Source organism: Zonotrichia albicollis, chromosome 15 (genome assembly GCF_047830755.1).
Source record: "Zonotrichia albicollis isolate bZonAlb1 chromosome 15, bZonAlb1.hap1, whole genome shotgun sequence".
Taxonomy (NCBI): Eukaryota; Metazoa; Chordata; class Aves; order Passeriformes; family Passerellidae; genus Zonotrichia; species Zonotrichia albicollis.
In genome coordinates, this window is record NC_133833.1 from 2241351 (window position 1) to 2266227 (window position 24877).

Below are 24877 nucleotides of genomic sequence, written 5' to 3' on the forward strand. Positions count from 1 at the left end.
AGGTCATGAATTATGTCCTGTAAGATCAATAATAGTTTTCCAAGTATTCCATCATTAAGGATTAAAGATGTAATTAACTAATCTAGTCTGCCTTGCATTGGCAGCCAGGGGATGGGGTAGGAGGGTATGAATGTGGTGCTTGTGGTATGAATGTTTCTGCTCAACACTAATTCATCTGCCACAGCACACTGTAGGAAGCAACAGACTGTTCCTGGCAGTGTTTGCCTTTTTTTTTTTTTTAATGTAATAACAGACAAAAACCTATCTGAAGTGACAAGTTTGCTAATTGAAAAGCTGAGCCCCCCTCAAGGCAATTAATTACTTAAGCAGAATATCTGCAGTAAAATTACTGCCTTTTCATTAAAGCATAAACCATGAATCATGGAATATCCTGAGCTGAAAGGGACCCACTAGGGTGATCAAGCCCAATTCCTGGCCTGAAACGGGATAGCCCCAAGAAGGCTGTCAGGAGTGTGGGAGGAAGCAAAACTCCAGGAGTTTCAGGGAGCAGTGTTCCCTGTCCACACTGGATTCATCTGCATGGCCAGGACTGATGCTGCAGAGCAGCAGGATTGTCACCAGACCTGTCTTCAGAGGTGTTTTATCCCACAGCTCTCCAGAGTGTGTGGGGTGTGTTTTGTGGCTCTCAGCCCATGGAAATGGTACCAAGCAGCACAGTGTGATCCAGCTGCAGCAGGGGTTCCTTCTGCTGCAAACCCTAACCTGGGAGCACAGAGATGCCACAGTTCCTGTGTCCTGCCACTGAGCTGCAGATGCACCTCCAGCCCTGCTGGCTCATCCATCTGAGGCAGATGAAATGCTGGAGCCAAGCAGCCCAGCACAGCTTTGTAGGCAAAGGAAACTGGAGTTGTAATCCTGCTCCTGCCATGGACTGACCTTGAGACAGAGACTTTTCTGCAGAAGGATGTAATCCTCAGCAGCCCTGAGAGAGGCAGGCAGGTAAGAAGCTTAATTGATGTTTGTGAGGCAAGGTGGGGATTACCTAAGAGGAGGTGTTGGAGCTTTGTGCAGGGTTGCTGTGCCCTGTGTGGGCTTGCAGGAAGCGGAAGGTCGTGGCGTGATGTCACCTGCAATTCCTGACTCAAGCCTACATTGACGTCTTCCCAAGCCTTCTCCTTCTTCCTGTCTCCTGGAGAGCTGTAATCCCTTCCTTTGTAGGGCAGCGTGTTTGCTGTGCTCCACAGCTGATCTGGGACAGGCACCTTCACACTGAGGAGCTGCTTGGGATGCAGGAGATGACAAATGGCAGAGCAGCAGACACATGACGCAGGAGAGAGTTTGCTGACCTGCTTCTTCTTGTTGTTTCTTCACACAAATGGAAGAGAAGATTTGTCTAATGCTCTGTGCTCTGGCACCACTGAAAACGTGGTGATGCAGGAATCTCAGCATTGGAGGGTTGTGTTTCTGGAAGGTGGTTGATTAGAGCTGAAAGGGCAAGTGGAGCCAAGAGGGCTCACCTGAGAAAGTCTTTTGAGAAGCTTTGGGCTTACTCAAGAAAGAATAATTATTTTCCCTCTTAGGCATGGGGTCCTGGAGATCAGAGGGTGCCTCCTGGCAGTTGGGGGACAGGGTAAAGTGCAGCTTCCTGGAGGAGGTGGCTGTATTTTCTCTGTGGCTGATGGCTGAGGAGGAGTCTGGCTGATTGTTTGCTGTGAAAGGGGGAGAAAAAAGGCTCAAACCTGAAGGAGGGCCTTGGGACAAGGAGGACACAGAACAAGGCAGACGTGTTTAGAGAGCACCCATGCAGTGTGTGAAGCTCTGGAAGGTGAATGCAGTGCCCACCCTCAGGTCCAAAGGCTCTCCAGCTGTTGAAGTGCTGCAGTTAGTGGCCAGAGCTGCTGGGTGGAAAGAAATCACTGTGGAAGTTTTGTTTCTGGGGAAACGAAGCTGTTGTGTCATAAATCTGAGACCTAAAGCACAGGGAACAGGTCTGGCTTTCTTTGGATAAAACCCTGGAGACATGTTCTGCCCTCTGTGGCCCCCTTGCCTCGGCCCTCACGTGCCATTGGCATGATCTGGCCAAAGGGACCCTGCAGCTTTTTGCGTGGAACGCTGGAAGTTTGTAAGCAGACAGGGTAAGCAGCATCACTCAAGAATGTGAAATATTTCCAAGTGGCTCTTTCTAGAAGTGAAGCAGATTCCTGATGTGTGGATCATGGAGAAACTTCCCTGCTGTTCCTCGGGTCACTGGTGGGAGGCTCTGTGGGGGTGGGAGGTCCAGCTCTCACCTTGTTGTACTTTCAGAGCTTTGCACCCTCACCCTCCTTCATTGTGCTGCTTTTATTGAAATATTCCTTAGCAGCAGCCAGGAAAACACCGACTCCTCCATGTTTGGAGAAGGTACACCCTGCCTTTGGGGTCACAATGTGACCAATATCACTGCTTTTCTCTGCCTGGCCTCAGGTTTTATTTCCTTTGTGATCATCCCAGATTTACTGTTAAGACACTGTTAAGTGTCCCTCCTGGGACACTTCGTATTCGTATAAATTAGAGTCAGCTTCTTTTCTTCCACCAGAGATGTTAGTCCTTCAGGGAGAGTGGCTAAAGAGGGTAAATAGTGCTTTTCCTGACATCCCAGGAGAGTGATTGAATAATAGGAAGGCTGTGTGCAGTTTGGCTTCCTGGCCCTGGTTAGGAGGATGGCAAGGGACAGGTGAGTGCCAGCCCTTTGCCCCCCAAACCTGGGTGCCAGTGGTTCACTGCCAGGAATAGCCTTGACCATGGAAATTTGCATTACCTGTGAGATTTCCAGAATTCAAATACTTCAGATATTAGAGGAGATAAATGTCCAGTTTGTTGAAAACATTTTTGTGAGGTTTGCCTCAGCGAGTGCAGCCTGTGGTGTGTTGTCATTGTACCCTTGGTTCCCCATGGTGAGAGGGAATATCAGTGACCCACAAAGGATGCACTTTGGAGCTGGATTTATCATTTGGGCCCTCAGCAGGAGCTGATCATGCCATGAGGAGGCAGGGAGGGAGAACAGGATCCAGCTGGATGGGTGCTCCATGGAAGGTGAGGCTTTGGCTGAAATGAGGGGAAGGAAAGGAAGGATCGCTGTATGAGCTGCCTGCTGGCTGTGCAGTGATAGATTGGGTTGTGAAATTTGGAACATGAGCTGGAAAGGGGCAGAGGGCTACTGGGTGAAGAGGAGGAGGAAGTGGCGGTGAGCCTTGCCCAAGGGACAGGCTGGGAGCCACTGGTCCAGTGACCGGGCTGTGGGACAGGAAACCAGTTTCCTTCTGCAGCTCATGGGCTGTGTGACCTGCACAGGCTGCCCTACTTCCCTGTGCCTCAGTGATCAGCCAGCAGCCAGGTGAGCTCAGCACTTGCCTGCCTATGTCAGAGCTCCCCGTGCTCAGTTCGTGCTCTGATTTCTGCCAGAGAAATCAGAAATTTCTTTCTCACTCGCTCATCACCGAGCGGCTCCTGTGCCTTCACTGTCAGAGCTGCACGATTCCTGACAGGTTCAGGGTTAGAATCAGCAAATACAAACACTGACAGTGCTAGGGCTTTTCTCCAGAGAGCTGGGATGTTGGGCTGAGCTGCTGCACCTGGCTGTGCTCTGCCAGCCCTGCTGTGGATGCTCCTGTAGCCAGGAACACCGAGGTGGCACTGCTGGGCATCCCTGGGTATCTCAGAGAAGGAGCCACGGTTTCTGGAGCTGGGAAATGGGTGGCAGCCCTGAGAGGTGCCTTGCTCTGGGGGATTAGTGCCCATCCTGGCTGGGGCTGCTCCTCCCCAGGCCCTATTTGGATATATGACTTAATCCAATCTGCCCAATCTGGCAGTAATGAACACGTAGAGGAGAGAATGCATTCCACCCAGGAGGAGAGGGCTCAGCCAAAAAGCTGCTAACTAGGTCACTGATGAGCAATCTTTCCCCTCCCTCTGTGTCATTTTTATTAATCACTTGAAAAATAGGTTGAGTAATGATTGCAAGCAACTTGTCAAGCCAATTAAAACCAGAGAAAGGTAGGGCTGTGAAGCCGAAGACAAATGCTGTGCTGGTTTTAAATGAGTGTCTGTAAACCCCACTGACCTGTGAGTAATTGCCTCCAAAAATCCTGGCAGCATGTGTGTTTCTCAGTGTGAAGGTTTGTTTCTTCTGCATCCACAGGGCAAACAGTTCATCGTGGCCCAGAGATGGATCACCAGAGCAAAATCACTCTGAATCTGTCCTCTAGCTGCCTTACTCTGCTTTGACTCTTAGCATGTGGACTCTCCAGTGGGGCTTGTCAAAGAGTTCAGTGCACTTTGAATGTAAAATAAAAATGCTGCAGAGCACTTACTCGTTTTATTTTATGTAATTTGCCTGATTCTAAGCTCCCATAGGTTTATAATCTGCCCAGCTGGAAGATAAAGTGTCAAATCTTAGTTGTTGAACAGGGAAAAGAGCTTCTAGGTAATGTCACCATCGTCTCAGCTCAATGGGGTGAGTCTCCCCAGAGTGGATTCTCCAGGACCATTCAGCAAATCCAGCACTGGGCTTGTTTGGGTTTATTTTTACATGTCGGATGGATGGTGTGTGCCAACAATAAATATTTATACTCCTGCATTCCTCTGCCTCTCTATCTGTGTTTTGTCTCCTGTGAGATGCGTGCCAGCACTGTGGGTGCTATGAGACAACATTACTCTTTGGGAGGCTGCTGTAGTGTGTGAGATCCTGCTGTCCAGGATGTTTCTTCCCATCTGTTCCTGGCTCAAATCCCCTTCTCCTCAATTTTAGTCGCCACTTTTGGTTACCATTCATAGCCTGAAATGTGATATTAAGGGGAAGAATACAAATATGTCCTGCTGCCTTCCTTCTCCTGCTGCTGCTCTGTCAGCTGGGTGGCAATAACAAAAGGCAATTAGTGACACAAATAAGCTTTCCTGGGGGTAGCTGAGAGCAGCCTTTCTCTGGAACTATTTGTGGCACAAATGGAAAAACACATGCTTCCCTCCTGCCTGAAAGGAGCAGCAGCCCAGGGAGGGAGGGGTGGATCAATAACCTGCCATCTCTTCAGCATTAGCTCTTGTTTTGTAGCACCTCAGAAACCTCAGGGTGGAGAAGGGTACAGGAAGCACAGAACAGAAGTTTTGTTTTTTTACGAGTGCAGAATTTGTTTAAAGCCTCGTGTGCTTGCCAAGAAATCAAAATTAAGCCATTATTTGCCCCCATTCCATCCTGGAGAGCTTTCGGTTCTTTCTGTAACTCTGCTGTAGCCATCACACAATCAAACCTCCTCTTTTCAGTCTCCTTTCCCCCCTCCCCATGCCAGACTTTGGGTTTTCCCTGTGGGAAGCAGCCCTGAGCCTGAGCCCACCTGTGTTTCTGCCCTCCAGAGTTAATGAGCTCTACGTGGATGACCCAGACAAAGACAGTGGAGGGAAAATAGAAGTGAACCTGAACATCAGTTTGCCAAACCTGCACTGTGAATGTGAGTACCCCTTCACTTAGCAGCTTTTCTTTGTGCTTTGAGTAATACTTGAAATGGGCCCAGGCTGGTACAGTGGCCCTTCCTCTGTAACAGGATGGAAATAAGTAGCTGCAGCCTCTGCCAATATCCCATTGCTTTCTGTTCCAGGCCAGGGCACCTGTTTTCTTGGACCATGTGTTAGTGGTTGATCTCCTTCACTGGCTTCTTTCTGAATCTCATTTCCTTTCTTTTTTTTTATTTTATTTATTATTTAATAGCGACCTTTTTGTGTCTGGGAGCAAGAAACCTCCCAGGTTCCATTTGAAACTGTGAATGCACCAGCTGGTTGTTGGCTCTTCCCAGGTCACCTGCCTTGTCTGCCTGAAGTTGTTCTGTTTGTGTGATGGGGAGTGCAGGCCGCTGACAGGACATGGGAGGTGTATTTGTGTCAGATAGACAGCGTGAAAAGTTTGGTTGCAAAGCTTTTCTGCTACAACAATTTTTGACAAAGGGCATTATCACCTCAGTTTAGTCAGATGGCAGGAAAAAAGGTGTGGATTTTTTTAAAGTAAAAGCAATACATGCTTTTCCTGTGCAACCTTCCTGTTTCTTATTTTGTTTGATTTTTTTTAAATTATCTTTTCCCTCCCACCCCTGCAGTGGTTGGACTGGACATCCAGGATGAAATGGGAAGGCATGAAGTGGGTCACATTGACAACTCGATGAAGATCCCTCTCAATAATGGGGATGGCTGCAGGTTTGAGGGCCATTTCAGCATCAACAAGGTGAGTGGCACTGACAGTGACAGTGACAGTGGGTGAGGGTGTGCTGGCTGGGGAAATGATGGCAGGATCCATTTGTGAAAATGAAAATTTGGAAATCTGTCTCTCCTGCTGTGTTGTGTGTGTTTATGACTGTCAGAAATTTCAATCAGTGTGGAGAGAGGAGGCAGCATGGCCAGACCCACAGGGAATGTGTTAGATTTGGTTTGCTTCACTCTCCAGAGCAGGTAATGGAGACAGAAGTGCTGATCAGCTCTGTGCAGCAGCCCCATGTCCAGGGGATGTGTGAAAACCCCACAGATGCCAAAGGGCTCCTGTGTTTACTCCTCACGACTTCTGCACCTCCAAGCCCTGACTCAGTGTGGAAAGGTCTCTGGCAGTGGCTGCACCCCAGCTCTGCTTTGTTCTGAGAGCTGCAGAATGGCAGGAATGTTCCCTGGCATTCTGGAGGGTGCCAGGCTCCTGCTGGGATGTTTGGAATACAGCACGTGGCCCCAGGCATGCTTGCTGGGGATGCTCTGCTTCTGGCTCAAGGAATGAAAATCCAGGCCTGGAGGAGGCTCCTCTTTGGGATGGGTGTGTTCCAGATTGAATAATCTTGCTATGTAATGCTGGAGATGACTTGCTGGGGTGGGGGAGGCACTGGTGGGACCCAGAGATGTCCTAAGAAGGGCACACCCTTTATTCACTCCTCTTGGTGTACCACAGGCTACAAAATCCTCCTTCCTTCTTTTCCTCCCAGCTTGTGTTAAAGCACATCTAAAAATAACAGACAGCACCTCTTGCTGATTCTGTGGCATGGAAAGGATTGGGGATTTGAAAAGAGGACTTTTTCCTCATCTCCAGGCCACCAGGATGGCTGGCTGCTGGTAGTCCACCAAACTGGGAAAGGGCTTCTGGAAAGTTCTTGCCCAGACAATTCCCAGAGCACAGAGCTGAGGTAGCTGGGGGTTTGTGTGCTGGATGTGGTGTGTCCTGCTCACCAAGGGGGCAGAGTGTGGCACTGAGGAGCTTCCTGCACTGCTCATTTGTGTCTCATTTAGTGCCTGGGACAGCTGTCACAGGCAGGGGAGCTGGCCCAGGGCTTGTGGCTCTGGAAGCCCAAATCTCCTGTGTGTGACCTGGCACTCTGCAGTGCCTTGGCAGGAATTGGACAGGCTGGGAGCTGCAGTGGGACCTGGCCAGCCCTGGGAACTGACCAGGGCTTGCATTTGGGTGTTGCTGTCCCAGCTGCTGAGGGAGGACAGGGTGACAGTGAGATGATGGTTTGTGCTGCTTGCTGCAGGCCCTGACGCCCTGTTTGCCCAGCTTGTTTATGACACTGCTGGTGTCCACACCTGAAAGTGCTCCCAGGAGAGCACTGCTGCTCCTCAGGTCATTAAATCAGCTTTCCTGAAAGCACATGGAAGGGCATGTGGCCTCCCATGGCCCTGCTGGTGAGGTGTCTGTGCAGAAAGCAGCTGGGCAGCAGTTGTATAACCACCCTCCCACTCCTGCCCTGGGCTGTGCCACATTGCTCCTCAGGGTTGCTGCATTTCACAACGTTTTCTCAATAGGAAAATATTCTTGCACCCTCCATGTCAGTGATTGAGCTGAATCTGCTGAAGGACTTCAGGGCTAGTGACCTGAAAAGTGCATGCATGCAGAGTGGTGCCAGCAGAGAGACACCAGGGCTCATTTTCTGTCTTGGAACTGAGCCTTTAGGTGAAACTTGTGCTTTGCAGTTCTTTGTATTTCCCTCCATTAAAAAAATTTAAAGGAAGGGGCCTTGCTAGCTTCTGCTGAGGGGAAGATCTAGGTTAGTTTGTATGGGATGCCGACGTGGGTTTGGTGGTGGGTTTTCTCTTTATATAAAACTCATTCTTGCACACAGTCTCAGAGGTAAAGTTGCTCCTGACTGGTACCAGAAGAGAAATACATCCCCAGCTCCCTGGGCTGCTCTGCGGCAGTGGGCCCCTTTGCAAGTGCCAGATGTGGGAGTAAGACATTGAGCAAGAGAGACAGGAATTTTATTTTAATGGGGATGAAAGACATAGCCCTAAGTGCTGGGGATCCCTGGAGCTGGGAGTGACCCACTCCTCATCAGCAGTGTGGGGTGCCAGACTCCGGGGTGCAGGATTTGGGTGCGATAGTGTTGGTCAGCTGCAGGAAGGTATCACGGATTCTTCCACCTTCCTGGATGGATCCAGGCATTCCCATGTCACAGCACAGAGCCTGGCAATGCCTTGAGGGATAAAATGTGAAATCCTGTCTTCCCTGTCGTGGCTAATTTTAGGTCCCTGGTAACTTCCACGTGTCGACGCACAGCGCGACGGCGCAGCCGCAGAACCCCGACATGACTCACGTCATCCACAAGCTCTCATTTGGGGACAAGCTGCAGGTGAGTCCTGAGACTTCCCTGGCTCTAGGGGAATGCAGTGAGAGTGGTTTAATGTTAGACACTTTGGTTTTATGGAAGGCCTGGGTGTCCCTGCAATGTAAGCTCAAGGCTGGAGGAGTTCACAGCTGACACCAGCTGGGGCAGGAGCAGTGTCCAGGCACAGGGCAACTGTGCTGTGTTCTTCTGAAACTCAGAGTGCTTCTGAAAAACTCAGTGGAGAGAGTTAGAAATGAGGGCTTGTGGCTCAGCAAAATCCTGGTTTTAGTATGAGCACAGCAAACAAACCTTTCTGGCTTTGTGGAGCAGCAGTGATGCACTCAGGGAAGATGTGTGTTGGCTACTGTGCTCACCACAGCAGCAGTCAAGCTCTTTTTAATTCACTTCACTCTACTTGTATAGCAGACACCTATTAGTCAAATTTGCTCTGTGAAACACAAGTTAGACTTAGCACTGCCAATTCCCTGCTGGGAAGAAGCTGAATGCATGCACTTGCCCAGTGGATAGAATTTCACCAGGTGCTGCAAGTTATGTAATATTACCTGATTTCTCAATAAGGACAGATTACAGCACTAGCCTGCTTCCAAGGAGCTGCCCTCGCAGGTGGGAGTTCCACATGTGCACACCCAGCTTGAGACTCACCCTAAACATTGCTTACCCTTAGCCTCTCTGTAATCTTCTTTCCTCAGCACAGACGTCTCATTAGTCTGCTCCTTGTACACCCACTTCCAAAGCCCTTTTTCATGCTAACAAGTCTAAGCGTTGCTTTGTAGTCTTCTGGTTCTGCTCCCGGCTCCTTTTAGGAATGATCTTGTGTGGGAACCAGGAAATATTAGCGTATAAATAAGCTTGGCTTAATGTCTGTGAAGCACACTGAGATTATGAAAAATAGGAGGTGAGTGGTAATGGGGAGCTGTGCAGCCTGCGTGGGAAATGGGTGCTCTGAGGGAGCATTCCCATTGTTTTATCATGGAGCAGCTGGAGTGTGAATCAGCATGGAGGAGGAGCCTGGAGAGACAAGCAGCAAGTGCCTTCAGTTCTTGTGGTGAGGAACCCGTCTGGCAAACGTGGAGTTGGCTCCTGGCTGGGGCAAGTTGAGTATTTTCAGAGCTGAGGATGAGTGCTCGTGGTCTGAGGTGCTGCAGGCAAGCAGCAGCTCAGCAGCACAAATTAAAGAAGGATATCTTCACCAAACAGGTGCTACCACGACTCAGCAAGTGTGGGGAGCTTTCAATCTGCATCAGTGCACCTTTGAATATTTCAGGTTGTCTCCACCTGCTTTGATGTAATAAAAGCTTATATTCCTTACAGAGGGTGAGGAGCTCCTCATTCACTTGTGTCATGTGCTGGGAGTTTGTTCTTTGTGAGATCACTGACTCTGCCACAGTGATCCACTGAGGGACAGGCTGTGTTCTCCAGAAAAACCAGTCTCTTTGAAGCAGAGATTTAAATATCATCTGGCACTGAACGAGCTTTGAGTCTTCATCAGGACTTTGTGCACAATAGTGGCAGACTTCCTGCAGATTTTTCATCCTCATTGAAATGAGATCAGAATGAAAATCTGCAGAATTAAAACTCGTGCAGTGAGTTCTGCATGTCAGGTAAGCCAGTAAGGAGAGGAATGAGCAGAGCAGGAGGTGATGCTATTTTACTATCAGGGGTGGACAACTCTCCTGACAAGGTTAAAGCCAGGATTATTCAACACCATAATGTAGAAATTATGATTAAAAGTGCAACATCTCCTATTTCCACATTTCTCTCTTACTGGGTTACCTGATGGCTGGAGGTAGGAACTCATTGGTTTGAATTTTGGTCTTGATGAGGGGAAAATCCACCAAAATTTTGAAGTGAACCTTAAAGTCTCTGGTGCAGATGTTCTGTAAGAGACTTGTTAGCTGTATCAAGAATGGAACACAACACTGTGCCCACTCCAGGGGCTTCTTTTTCTTCTTATGCCTTTTACAGTGAGTAAAGAATGAGCACAGGCTGCAGATGTAGTGTGGGAATGGTGGTGGTTGTGTGAAATTCCAGCAGAGCAGAAGGCCTTGCAGTGGGATCAGCTGCTGCTTTTGCTCTGCTCCTGCTCCCAGCACCTTCCAGTTGAGCTTGCTGCTGATTTTGTGTCCAGAATTTCCTTTCTGCTGAGCAGAACTGGTTCATTTGCTGCTTCCTCCCTCATCCACTCTGCAGTGCTGGCAACAGGGAAATGTCCATGAGGATGAGACAGGCCCATGTTGAGAGGGTCTGGGGAGGAGATGGCAGTGTCCTGTTGGTGAGGTGAAACTGTCACACCCCTGACCAAATCCTCCCTCCAAACTCTTCTTCCCTGTTTTCTGACTTTAGGTCAGGAATTTCTGGGTTGTGGAGTTCTTTGTCCTTTCTTTGTGCCTTGTGAGCAGCACAACCCCTGACCTGCAGCTGGAGAGTTCTCACATGGATGATTCTGTTGCTGGAGATCAGACTCCAGGTCACAGCCTGTGCAGGGCATGGAAATGCTGTTATTGTGGGCAAACAGATACTCACAGGTCTGAAACCAGCTGCAGGAAAAGCTGCAGGGAGGTCAGTGCTGGGATGTGTCCTTCCATCAGCCATCTCCAATCTTCAAGGCTGATGAGTTGTACAGACCCATCTGCCCTGACACCAGCCACCTTTAGAGGAGAAAATTGCTGAGTTTTAACCCCACTGTGACTCCCATCTCTTTCCCTTTCAGCCTGATAAAATTAATTTCACAGTTACCTCTGCAAAGCTCTTAGGAAATAGCTCACGGTGAAAATTTCACAACTGGCCTCTTCCAGCTGCAATTCCTTTAGCTTTGGAGTGGTTTTGGAGTTTCATCTTGTAAGATGTTGTGAAATCAGCTTTTTCACTTGGAGCCAACCACTGTGATGATGGTCACTGAAAGATATTTGGGGTCATCTTTCACTGGGTTGAGGCTTTGTTTTTTGGAAGGGTTGAATCAGGCTGGTTACAGGGTAGGGAAGCAAAGGTCACGAGTATCAAGTCAGAGCAGAGTTTCTTCATCCTCCCTTTTGCTTTCCAGGTCCATAACGTCCACGGAGCATTCAATGCCTTGGAGGGAGCAGACAAGCTCAGCTCAAACCGTGGGTATTCCTGGGCACTGCAGCTCTCAGCCACCCTCTGCAGGAGGGAAGGCAGGGCATTCATGCAACACTGCTGTATCCAGTTTATTTCATTTGCTTCTTTAGCCAAAATCATCCAGACATTGCTGGCTGACATTTCCATTTCCTCCAGCGCTTAGCCCAAAAGGTCCTTTGCAGTCCTTGTGGAGTTTTTTATCTATATCCTGTTCCTGTAGTGTCCCTCTGCTGCTTTTACTTCCACCAGAACTTTGCCTTGTACTTGTGTTGCAAATTGCCTTGAAATTTCTACTCTGTGGATGGCAAGAGGGACATTTTCATGGCCCAGCACAAAAAGGAAAATTCAATGCATGCTACAGTTCAGTGTAGAGAGTTGTCTCTTAAATGTTCAGGCTCCTCCAGGACATCAGTCCTGTCCATTTCTTGGAACAAAATTACTATGGCTGTTCCTGAAGCTATACAGTTGTGGTTTGGGTTTTTTTTACCTCCAGAAACCAAATGTCATCGTGTTACACTTGACTAGAGGATCCTTCAGAGATGTCATTTAGAATTCTGTTTCAGAACTGTTTTAGCAGACACAAAAACCTGAATGAAGCATTTAAATAATGAAAAAAAGAAAAAGAGTCAAGCAGCTGTAGGAGTGTAGGAGAAGGAGGATGAGAAAGCAAGAAAGAAATGGCAGTACACAAGTTGTGGTACCTCAGGTTTTTTTAGTCAAAATGATCTCAGTGGGCTGCAGCCCTAACCTCAGCCAGTTCCTGCTTTAACCAGGCTGTTTGTGTGGTGATGAAAGTGTTACCATTTATAGTTGCAGGCAGTTAGGAAGGTTGGAGGAACCCAAACCTTGGGTGGGTTGTGGTCCTACAGAAGGTGTGGGCGGCTCCTGGTGTCACCCAAGCAAGAGCTCTGAGCAAAAGGGCACAAACGTGGCATGTGAAGCTTTGTCCCTGAGATAAGGAGGAGGGAGTCACCCTTTTTGTGACTTGTTCTGTGGGCTGGCTCCTTTCTCTCAGCGCTAACATGTCCTTCCCTTCCTCCCCTGAGCACAGCCCTTGCCTCTCACGACTACATCCTGAAGATCGTGCCCACGGTGTACGAGGACATGAGTGGCAAGCAGCGATACTCCTACCAGTACACCGTGGCCAACAAGGTAAAGCAGCAGCAGCCTGTGCACCCACGGGCTCCTCTCTGCACCCCGGGGATGCTCAGCCACCGATGCTCCCCTGCTGCTCTCCCTGTGCCCTGTGCGTTTGTAGGTGAGCAGGAGCCTCTGCTGGGAGAAGGAGGAACTGAAGCTGCTCACAGTGGGGCTTTTCTGCTGCTGCACTTGGCCAGGCTTGGGCTGGGGAGGGTTTGTCAGAGCAGGTGCTGCTGGTGGTGCTTTCATTCCTGTTCTTCCTCCTGGCGTGCTCACCTGGCAGTTTAGCTGATGAGGATTTCTGTCGGTTGTGTGGGAGGTGTTTACAGGCTGCAGGAATCCTGTTGTGCCTGGCAAGGTGCATCTGAATGGAAACTAATCCAGCTGAGCACATAAAACATCACTTACACCTGGTTTTAGCAACTAAACAGTCTCAGTTGTGATGGATGGATGAGACAAATAAATCAGCAGAGTTTTTAGCTTTTTACAAATGTTTATTTCAGATATTAAGTCACTGAACTGAAGCAGCAAATACGTGGTGGTTGAGTATTTCACAGTCCCTGCATTATGATAGTGAATTATCACAGAATTCATTAGTTTAGAAAAGATCCAAGATCACCAAATCCTACCAGTGACCAATCCCCACCTTGTCACCCAGCCCAGAGCATGAGTGCCACATCCAGCATTTTAATAATTCAATGTATTGATTTTTTTTAAGGAAAAAAAAAGGGCCCTATTTACTTTTTACAATAAAAAGCATCTTCCAGTTGAAAATTATTTGCCATTCAGATGCTAAATGAAAGTCCAAAATCTGTTTGTAATGTCTAATTACTTCTAGTTTGCCCTAAGTGATAATTAGGCACACACTCTCCTGGACTAGTCTCAGATTACTGTTCCTGACTGGTGACTTTTGGGCTTGCTTGTGTGGTGTGTCCCAGGGATTTGGACATCTCCCTCTGTTCAGATTACAGTGCATTTGTTCTGCTTAATGTCACAACTGCTGTTCTGATAAGACTCCTGTGACAGGAGTTCTGAAAGTAATTTGGAAAATAGCAGGAGCTTTTGACACTTCTGTGAGCTTGCCTGCAAACCGGGGCGTTCAGCCAAGTCTGACTCATTAGGGCAGGAGGGCTGGTGGGGAGAAGGGGACAGGAAGGAAAAAATGAGGTCAGTTCTGTCAAAACGGAGGTGCTGAGAAGCACAGCTGTGCTCTCTGCTCGTGGTGCCTCCATCCTTCACTCCACACCGAGCAGTGGGAGAGGGAAATGGGAAGCCCCTGGACCAGTCTGGCACAGAGAGGCTGCTCTGAGAGTCTGAAGGGTACAAACTCTGTCTCCTCTCTCAGCTCCTCTGTTTCCTCCCTTCCCACTGAACCACTGTCCCAAAGTGAGCTGTAGAACCCCAATAAAAGCCTGAACATGTCATGACTGGGGACTTCTGCTTCTCTTGTCATCATGGGATGAGCCACCTAAAAATAGGGAAATTTGGGATTTATTTAAGATGGTTGAGGATAAATACTGCCTCACCAGCACACAGAGAGCAAAATTAATTCTTTTTTTGTGTGTGTCATGCTCACAAAAATCCTGTTGCTTGCTCTTTTTTTATTTTTCTGAAGTATTTGAGGCTGTCTTTGTCTGTTTGTGAAGGAGAATTGCACAGGAGAGGAGATGTGAGCTGGCAGCTTGTCACAGGGCTGAGGGAGGGAAGAGCAATCTGTGCCACACTGGGCTCTCCTTGGACTCTGGGTCCCAGCCTGCTTTCCTGGGATTTCTCTTCACCCTGTGAATGTCTGAAAACTGATTCCTATCTCCACTGCCAGCACAGATAAAATACTATCTCAGGAAGATGTGGCTTTAGTTACCAATTTAGTGCTGGTACTGGGCAGTGTGTCCTGCTGGTTGCTGTCCTGTGGCTCTGGCTGGACCTGTTAGGAAACAAAGGGATTAAAGGAGATGGCACTGGAAATGTGAAAGGTGTCTCTCCCAAAGCAGAGGGATATTCTTTGAACCTTTGCCAATATTTTTTTGTATACAGTTTTATCCTGGCTTTCAGGAGTTTGAAATGTGCCTTGAACATGGTTCCACATGATTGATACTAAGAGGGCAAAGCATTCCCATTGCCAGTGGGGAGAGGGCCTGACAGAGCAATGCAAGGACAAGGAGGGATTTTCAGGCTCTTACAAACTAAATTCCATCTGTTTGGTGAATGATTTATATACAAAATACAGACATACATGTGATTTACAGAACCAAAACTTCACCTGCAGCCAGGCTGTTTGTATTGAAATAGAGCAGATTTAGGATGGAGAATCAATGATAGCCTTTCTGTTTAGTCCTGTAACTCTGAATGAAGGTGAGAGTAATCACCATCACTCTGTCCCCTCAGCTCTTTCATTATCAGCCTGGAAGGAGATTGTTTTCCTTTCTGATAAGGATGGGAGGTGAGCACTCACACAGGAATTCACTGTTTGCTTCTTTCCATCTGCTATAAAACACTGGGGTGAAGGCCAAACCCACGGGGGCAGTTTTCTGGCAGACATTCTCTGGAATGAGCTTGCTCACATTTTGTGCCATTTTCCCCCTTTTTTGCCCTGTTTTTCCCCAGGAATACGTGGCCTACAGCCACACGGGCCGCATCATCCCGGCCATCTGGTTCCGCTACGACCTGAGCCCCATCACAGTGAAGTACACAGAGAGGAGACAGCCTCTGTACAGGTTCATCACATCGGTGAGTCAGCCCAGCCTCTCCTTCTCCCTTCCTCTGCCTGCCTTTCCTGGCCCTCCTGAGCCTCTCTGGCCCACAGGAATTGAGTTTATACCTCAGGGCGTTGTGATGTGGGGATACAGCAGCACATTACTGGGTGCTGCTGGACTGGGAGGTGAGTCCAGTGCTCTGATTTAATAGCTGGGCACAAAAAGAAGGGAAATTAAACCGTTCCAGAAGGGAAATTAACCCATTCCAGAAGGGTCAGGCTCTGTCTAGGCAGGATGGGCTCTCTTGAAGCATGTCAGAGGCTTGGAAGTAAAGCTGAAAACTGCAATAAACTGCTCAGTAATGATGAGATCAAACATGCAGAGAATCTAGAGTGGTTTGGATTGAAAGAACCTTAAACTTCATCCCATCCCACCCCCTGCCATGGCAGGGACACCTTCCACTGTCCCAGGCTGCTCCAAACTCTGTCCAGCCTGGCTTGGGACACTTTGAGGGATCCAGGGGCAGCCACAGCTGCTCTGGGCACCCCCAGCCTTTTCCTCCCCAAAGTCACCCTGGTCTCTCCAGAGGGTTTTCCTTTGTTCCAGTGAGGAAAGGAGAGCTGTTGGATGACACAGAGCTGCTTGTCCTTGCTGTCTGCTGGCATTTGGGTGATTTTTGCAGTAAATAGGAAGAAAACTGGCAGTGGAGATTTTATCAGCAGCAGCCACTTCTCTCCTCTCCTACAAGACATTGATTTTTATTTTATTTTTTACACTGAGTTTTATTCAGTGCTGCTGCTTGGCTTAATAAGGAGTGCCAGTTGCAGGTATTTACTCCTGAGTAGAAGTGGAAAAGAGCTGCATTATCAAATTCCAGGATGAGTTACATTTGGATGTGTCCAGAGAGCATCCTGCAGTCCTGATCTCAGCATCCAGAACAAAGCTGTGCTGGCCAAACTGCTCATTAGGCAAAGAGCTATTTAAAGATCCTCCAGAACTTTAAAAAAAAAAAGTGTCTTCAGGGAGTTGGCTTAAAATTGGAGCTGCAGTGAGCTGTGCCAGTGAGGCATGGTGGAATGTGAAGCACTTGATAAACTGGCTGCAGTGAAGACCTCAAATTCTGATTTTTAAACTGTTTGACTGTTTTAACTGCAATTCACATAAACAGTGTGGTGGAGTTGCACTTCAAGATTTTGATTTTGCAACTTTTGATAAACAGCAAGTTCCCTTCACTGAACTTTAGACAGTGAATAGAATACACAAATAACCAGATAAGGGGGCTTGAAGTAAAACCTAAATGTCATGGTGAAAGACTTTCTCTTCTTAGCACATCCACTTGGCTTCAAAAAATAATCCTAAAAAAGGTCAAACATCAGCATTTCATGACTTGGCATCTCATTCTGCCTCTGCCTCTTTCCCTAAAATTGTTCTCCCAGAAGTTTCTTACACATCTTGTTGGGGGTGAGGGTGTGGAGGTGTTTTCATGGGAAATGATTTGATAGCTGGGATTATTCTTTAATTTGATTGTCAGCATTGATTCACTGCTGATCTGCCATTGAATGCCTATAAAAAGCATCTTTTCTGAATGGTATCCTGCTTGTGAGGATAAGCCTGAGGAGCAGAGTCATGTGTCTGACATTGCCTTTGTGTCACCGTGCTGGCAGCCCTGCATCCACTGGTGTTTGCCTTTAGCCTGCATCCCCCTCTGCTGTGATCCCTTCTGTTCAGGGTGAGGGAAGGGGCTCAGGGTGGATTCCTCATGTTCCAGAGGGCCCTCACTGCTGGGATTATTCCCCTTCTGTGTCTCCTTCTGTCACAGACATCTTTTCATGAAAATCGTTTCCTTAGGATTTTTTCTCCTGAGAAGTTGAGAGGCCTCAGGAACAAAATGCAAACATTGATTATCTGCTGCTGTGGAATGCAACAGGTGCATCTGGGATTGGGCTCATGTGGTTGTTTCTAATTAATGGCCAATCACAATCAGCTAGCTTAGACTGTCTGAGACAGAAGCTTTTGTTATTCATTCTTTCTGATTCTATTCTTAGCTTAGCTTGCCTTCTGATGAAACCTTTTCTTCTATTTTTTTAGTATAGTTTTAATGTAATATATATCATAAAATAATAAATCAGCCTTCTGAAATATGGAGTCAGATCCTCATCTCTTCCCTCATCCAAGAAGCCCTGTGAACCCCTCACATCCTTCCCTTCATCCTTGCATGGCTGGGCCTGACCCCACAGACCTCATGGAGCTAAGGGCAGATCCCTGCCAATAACTCATCCCATTAAACCCAGAGAAGTTCCTGATCCCTGCCTGTACGTGTCAGAGCTGTGCTGATCCAGGAAGATCTGGTGCAGCTCCTGTGCTGACCTGGAGCCCAGCGCTGCTCACAAGCCCTCCAAGCCCTTTTTTCGTCACCAGTTCTCAGAGCTGTGTGTGCAGGAGGCCCCAGTGCCAGGTGTGTGTGACTCATCCCCACTCAGCACTACAGAGCTCTGCAGATGAATTTATTTATATTTTTTTTTTCTATTCCCCAGCCCCTTGTGCTGCTGCACTGAAGTCAGATTTTCCTGCCTGTGATGCAGGATCTGCGTGTTGGATGGGGTTTGTGTTTGTGGTGTCCCATCTCCCGTCAGCTGAGCTGCTCTGATGAAATAACCCAGCTCCAGGGTGGGCATTGCCCTGTGCCACACCCCAGGGGACAGTAGAGAGAGGGTACAGCAGCAGGAGCTGGATTGTCCCCTAAAAACCCTGACTGTGCCTCAGGCTGGTGCTCTGGTTTCAGCAGCCTGGATCTGCTGGAATGCTGAGTGTCCTGCAAAAGCCTCATTTCCTGCAGCTCCTTGTTTCACTGAGCTCCCTCAATGTTCAAATCTTGGTAATAAATGCACATGAAAGGAGCTGTAGCTCTCAGTGCCTTTGCTCACCCTTGATGAGCTGTTTGTTCCTTCCCCTCAGCTCTGCTGCTGCTCCTACGTTGGTTTTTGTCTCTGACTTTGCCCATGGGGAGCTGTGTGGGAGCAGAGACGTGGCAGGCTGTGTGTAGTGTGGCACCAGTTCCCTCCTGGGCCTGCTGTGGTGCACTTTTATAACGTTTATCATGGAATTATTTCAGTTGGAAAAGATTTCAAGGCCACCAAGTCCTAGCTGTGCAACATCCCCACCTTGTCCCCAGCCCGGAGCACCAAGTGCCACCTCCAGGGATGGGGATCCAACCCTCCCTGGGCAGTGCCAGTGCCTGAGCAAAAAAAAACCCTTGGTTTTTATGTTGTGTAGGATGAGGTGGTTCTGAGAATAACAACGGGGTTGTGAGAAGGGGAACAGGATATGGAGCTTATCTCCTGACAAGGGCCTGCCTGGGAAAAAGGGGATTTGCTATGAGCTAGGAGCTGAAGGAGAGAGCAATCCCAAACCAGTGAGCCATTGTGGCAAGGAAATATTTTGTATTGTTGGTCTCCTCCAGCCTAAAGGACTCTGTGATGCTGTTTGCACAAAGACTCTGGTTTGATAGAATACACAGAATATTTCTGTGTTTTTGTAGCACTTGAGAAGTGAAGTAAGCTGTTAAAGCTAATCAGGAGATCAATTTTTCCCCAAATTCTGTGTCTTGGAAGTAATTACATGTTTTAATTCGACCCAAGATCCACATCTGGTGTGGAAAACTCTGTCCCACAAAGAGTTAAGCTGGCTGCTGTGAGCAGCCCTTGTCATGGAAAGTGTTAGGCAGGGCTGTGGTGTCACTGGCAGCTGGGTTTCTCTGTTACTCACTGCCCTTCACGTGCTATTTCAGAGCCTTCTGCCTGTTTGTAAATTATCTTGTGAAATGGGAAAAAGACTACAAGATTGTGGTGTTTATAACAGAAAACAGTATAGGAAGATGTGAGCAACACAGAATTTCTAGAAATCTGAGTTAGGTGGAGTTCAGCCCTTACAGGAACACTGTTTGTGCTGTGCAGCTGGGATTTGTGCTGGGCTCAGTGCTGAGGAGTTCAGCACTCATTTATTCCACTGCAGGGAATGGTTTTTGTGAATGATCCTCGCAGAATTCCATCCCCAGAGCTGTCACCCACTCCTTGCTGTGCTTCCAGCAAACAGCCCAGCAGCAGGACCCCTCCTGCAGCCCAAGCTGTGTGAAAGTTCCCCTCGTTGTTGATAAAAGTGTTTCCCTGTCTGTAATTGCAGATATGTGCCATCATTGGAGGAACATTTACTGTAGCTGGGATCCTGGACTCCTGCATTTTCACAGCATCAGAGGCCTGGAAGAAGATCCAGCTGGGCAAAATGCAGTAGCAGTGAAACTCTACCCTCGACTCCAAGGACAGGAGCAAAGATTGACAAATCTACCACTACCTGTTTTTGTCTTTATTTTCTATTTGATTGAATCAGTATGTTTTTCTCTAATCAGGCTGGTCAGCGAAGACATCGTCAACAAATCAAAGAAATCTCCATGCATTTCAGAGCTCTGAGAGGGAAAAATCAGAGGAATCAGGGTGTGGATTCCCTCCCCCCAGAGAGAGAGGTTGAAATGCCATTTGAGATCCAAGTGAGGATGGCAGTCTGTGCTCTGGGAGGTTCCTATGGCAGTGTACAAACTAGGGAGTAGATGGCAAAGAGCCGAACTTGCTTGTGGCACTTTTTGGAGTTCTGTTGGATTTGCATGATCAGACAATCGACTTTTGTATAGGGCAAAATTACACATGAGGAAGAAATTCCACCCGTGGTGCCAAAAAGGTGATGTATCTGTTGGTGAGGAGTGGAAAGTGTTAGTCCCCACAGCAAACCTAAGAGACAGAGGGCAGAAATAACACCAGGAAATGTTTTGTGCTTCTGTTGAAAGCTCAGTTGTTCAGATACAACCTTCCTAACCAAGTGAAAAAAGAACAGGAAGCCTTCCCCAGCTACCTTTTCCTAGGTGATCTGTGATCCCAGCAATGGAGGGCATTTCTTTTACTCTGGATGTAAAAGTGGTTTCATTCCTTCCCACTAACTGAATATCCAGTCTTGTGTTTACAGGTGGCATGAAGTAAAAACCAAACTGAGCAACACAGTTTTATGTGGCCTTTGCTTTGAAAGGGAATAGTTGTCTTTACAGCGTTAGCTTTTCTTTCTTCTGTTTCAAACCCAAAAGTCTGGATTCTGCACTTCTGCTTTATTATTGTTGTTGTTTTTTTTGAAAAGAGGTTTTATATTCTCTGTGCTCAGAAAAACGGTGCAGCCCTCTGGGTGGATGAGCACAGCTTCCTCTCTTGCTTTGTGTGTGTGTATTCTATACACCTGTCAAACACAGGAATTCTGGCTTTGCAGGATTTGAGGTGCCTCCCTTTTCCTTTAAAACTCAGCCAGGCATCTTTCCTGCTGCTCTCCCACAGGTACCCAGGGCAGCATTCCCACAGGCTGACCCTTGCTGGGAGTTCTGTTTGATCCCTTCAAAAGATTCCTGAGCTTCCCTGTCCTTTCCTTCAAGCCTTGTCTTCTGGAGCCTCCAAAACACAGAGCTGTGGGGGGAAAACTCCTGCCAGGGGTGTCTTGCTTGTCATTTGGTCTCAAAAACGACAGCAGATGCCCACCAGTGCATTTTCCAGAGCCTCATCAGTGTTCCTTGAGTAGTGACAGTCTCTGCATGCCTTGTGAGTGTCTGAGCTGAGGATACACAAATTTTAAGTCTTTCAGGATGGATTAAACAATAAGAATCGTAAAATGAGAATCTTGAACTCAGTGCTGTAAATTGTAAGATTGGGTGCAGGGTTTCTCTTGGATTATATCCATTGCCTTTTTCCTGGAGGCAAAATATCCAGACTTTATGCTGTGATGGTATGAATTGTTGAATATTCAGTGTTATTGTTAGAGTCAGATGCATTTCAGAAGAATTCCTGATTGTTGAAATTGTCTCCTTGCTTTGGAGCAGGGAAGGTGCAGCCAGTTTTACCCACCCACCAAAAAGCAGCAGCCAGCTCCTCTCCCCCTGCCATGCCATGCCCTGCAGTCACTTCAGACACCATTGGAATTTTTCCCTGTCCTTCTCTGGACTGATTGCTCTTGCTTTAGGTACAAACTGGATTGTGGAACTTCCTGTACCCGTTCATGTATGGGTAGATTTTTTTTTTTTTTCCCATTTACAAAAATAAACTTTTTCAATGAGATGCTTGTGTCACCTGGGGTGTGTGTGTCCCTGTGCCTGTGAGTGGGACTCCCTGGATGTGGGATTTTCCATGGCAATTGCTTCTCCTGCTGGCTGAAGGATTTCCTCTAATCCACTGTGACCAGCTGAAACTCACAGCTAAAATGTCCTCATTTTTTCCTTTTGGATTTGGTGAGTCTTTGCTGACAGCTTGGGAACAGTGGATTACAGCAATGAGATTTTTAATATTTTAGCATCTTCCTTACACTGAGATTTATTTAGTGCATCCTTCTCCTGAGCTGGGCAAGGGGAGATCTTTGCAGTACAGTTCATTTTCTGGAATTTCTCCTCTGGTACAATTTCTTTGACACAAACAAAGGTGGTTGCAGATTCTTTGTGTCCCCTGGTGTGTTCTCTCCATTCCCTGTCTGTATTAAACTGCCTCCTGTGCAGTCCAGGCCAGTTCTCTAAACCAGACCAGTGAAATTTGTTTGTTTGGGGTTTTTTTTTATTGGAAGTAACACACTTCAGCGTGCCTGCTCTCTCTGCCAAAACATCCCCTGCAATAAGGTAATAAATCACTTTTTTTTTGGGGTTTTTTTTTTTTTTTTTGCAAAATGTGGAAACCAAATTGTACTGAAGCTCTGGCAGGAGGAACATCTGTACCTGGGTTTTCTTAACCAGGTCTCAGCCTTTGGGAGCTGCCAGGCCAAGGCCACATTCAGGGGCTGCTGGGGTTTGTGGTGAGCTCGTCCTGCAGGGTCACACCGTGGTACTGCTCCATGTTTACAGCAGAATCTGCTCCTCATCTCCCCCGGTGTGAAAGCAAGGCAGTTACTGCCTCTGCACCCAGGAGATCTCACTTTTATTCTGATTTTTCTGAAGAGAAAATGAGCTTAGTTGTGCTTTTAAGCGTCCTTACAAACATAAGAATTTCCAGTCAGAGCAGAAGGAAGCCCTCAGTTGTAGGGTTCTGATTTTGCCCTTTCCAGTCAGTGTTTCTAAAGAAGAATTTGGGTTTCCAAAAAAGACATCCCTGTAGGAAATATTTGAAACTCCCACTTTAAATTATTCCCTGTAACTGCAGACTCCACCCTACAGTGAGAACTTGAGGCATAGGATGCTTTGCAATGGTGGACTTAAAAACTTCCAGCACTAGAGAAAGTTATTAGGTGTATTCTAGGCACTATCTGGACTGCTGAAGAGTATTTTAAAAATAAAATAAAATGGAAATGGGGTACAAAAACCCAGGAGAGATGAGTCTGTGGATGTTTGATCTGATCTCTCAAATCTTTGCATTTATGTGCGCTGTATAAAATGAGATCTGCAGTGCAGGTGGCCCTGTGTGCCACCAGCTCCTGAATATTCCTCTTTTATTGTTCCTTCTCTGCTGGGGCTGGGAATGGCTGTGATGTCTCTGCTTTCCAGGAGCTGTGTGAATTTGCAGATTGGGGGTGTCAGTTTGGGATTTGTCCCTGGAACGTGGGACAGGGGCAGGGAGGAGGAGCAGCCCTGCGTGTCTGGTACAGCAATGCTTAAAGCACAAATGTTTTACATTTCTGCCGTGGAGACTGTTAAGGAGTTCTGGCATTTGTCTTTTTAATTTGCAACCTTATGTTAATAAACTATTAGCCTTTTTAGTTCCATAATTAAAAATAAAACTCTTACGTGTTTTGATTGGCTTCTTGTTGCACTCCTGTTGCAAAATCAATCCAAAGGAACTTTTTTTTTCTTTTGTTTTAATTATGATTTCAGTGAGCTGAGCGTTATCACACAATGAAATCACTGGGAGCCAGGTCACTGTGGTGAAAGTTAGCACGAGGCTCTTTTGTAATCAGCCCTGAGTCATGTCTGGACATTCAGTGCTCGGTTTTGTACAGTACCAAGTGTCCCAACCTCCCTTTTTTAAGGAAAGGTGAAGAATGGACTGTGCTTGGGGCTTGCTGGGTTTGGTATGTGAAATAACCCAATTTTTGTCCCTTCCCCTCCTTTAATGTCCCCTTAGTCTTGCTTCATAACTATTTAGAAATAAATGTCTGAGGTAATTTTTAAATGTTGAACAGTAAAGGGTTACAGCGCAGTGAGTTTGGGCTCAGGGTATCTGCAGCATCTTGAGAAACCACTTCCCTTTATGTTGGGAAGATCTTTGTGGAGGAACAGATCCTGCGTGTTCCAATGGCTGGAACTCACATTTCCCCAAGTGATGGGTGCTGCTGGAAGCCCCTCACTCTGTAAATGACAAATAAAGCTCTGGGGAAGGTGTTTGTCCAAATCCCAGCCTGCTGCAACTCAGTCCCAAACCTTTCCAGCCTATCTTTTAAAAAACCGAGCCCAAACCCAACCAAGCCAATCAATTGGTAATTTCTACCAATTCTCATTGAGAATAAATTAATCTGTGTCCTCAAATATGTACTAGGGCCACATGTACCTGAAAGGGGAATGGTTTGTGCGGGTGAGCTGGGATGGAGGTGACAGTGACAGAGGAGCAGGGGCTGAGGGATATGGGGTCAGTGTCACTGGTGTCCCTTGGGCTGAGGGACATGGGGTCAGTGTCACTGGTGTCCTTTGGGCCGAGGGACATGGGGTCAGTGTCACTGGTGTCCCCTGGGCTGAGGGACATGGGGTCAGTGTCACTGGTGTCCTTTGGGCTGAGGGACATGGGGTCAGTGTCACTGGTGTCCTTTGGGCTGAGGGACATGGGATCAGTGTCACTGGTGTCCCCTAGGGTGAGGGACATGGGGTCAGTGTCACTGGTGTCCCCTGGGCTGAGGGACATGGGGTCAGTGTCACTGGTGTCCTTTGGGCTGAGGGACATGGCATCAGTGTCACTGGTGTCCCTTGGGCTGAGGGACATGGGATCAATGTCACTGGTGTCCCCTGGGCTGAGGGTCATGGCGTCAGTGTCACTGGTGTCCCCTGGGCTGAGGGACATGGGGTCAGTGTCACTGGTGTCCCACTGTCGTCGTGTGCTCCGGGTCTATCCTGGCTCTGTCCCCGCTCTATCCCGGCCCTATCCCGTGTCTATCCCAGCTGTATCCCGGGTCTGTCCCGAGTCTCTCCCGGCTCTATCTCCACTCTATCCCGGCCCTATCCCGGTTCTATCCCTGCTCTGTCCCGTGTCTGTCCCAGCTCTATCCCGGCCCTATCCCCACTCTATCCCGAGTCTATCCTGGCTCTGTCCCGAGTCTATTCCGAGTGTATCCCCACTCTATCCCCGCTCTATCCCGGCCCTATGCCTTGTCTATCCTAGCTGT

General features: G+C 47.8%; 1 protein-coding gene across 1 annotated transcript in view; it reads left to right on the forward strand.

Annotated features, from left to right (window-relative positions):
• ERGIC1 (endoplasmic reticulum-golgi intermediate compartment 1) overlaps positions 1-23305 on the forward strand; it is a 55229-nt gene extending 31924 nt beyond the window's left edge. The window contains exons 4-10 of the mRNA XM_074552497.1: positions 5347-5441; positions 6081-6205; positions 8478-8582; positions 11620-11680; positions 12727-12827; positions 15420-15542; positions 19688-23305. Of these exons, the coding sequence (XP_074408598.1) occupies positions 5347-5441; positions 6081-6205; positions 8478-8582; positions 11620-11680; positions 12727-12827; positions 15420-15542; positions 19688-19795 (718 nt within the window). The 3' untranslated portion in view covers positions 19796-23305. The remainder of the gene's footprint in view (positions 1-5346; positions 5442-6080; positions 6206-8477; positions 8583-11619; positions 11681-12726; positions 12828-15419; positions 15543-19687) is intronic.
• The last annotated feature ends 1572 nt before the right edge of the window (positions 23306-24877 follow it).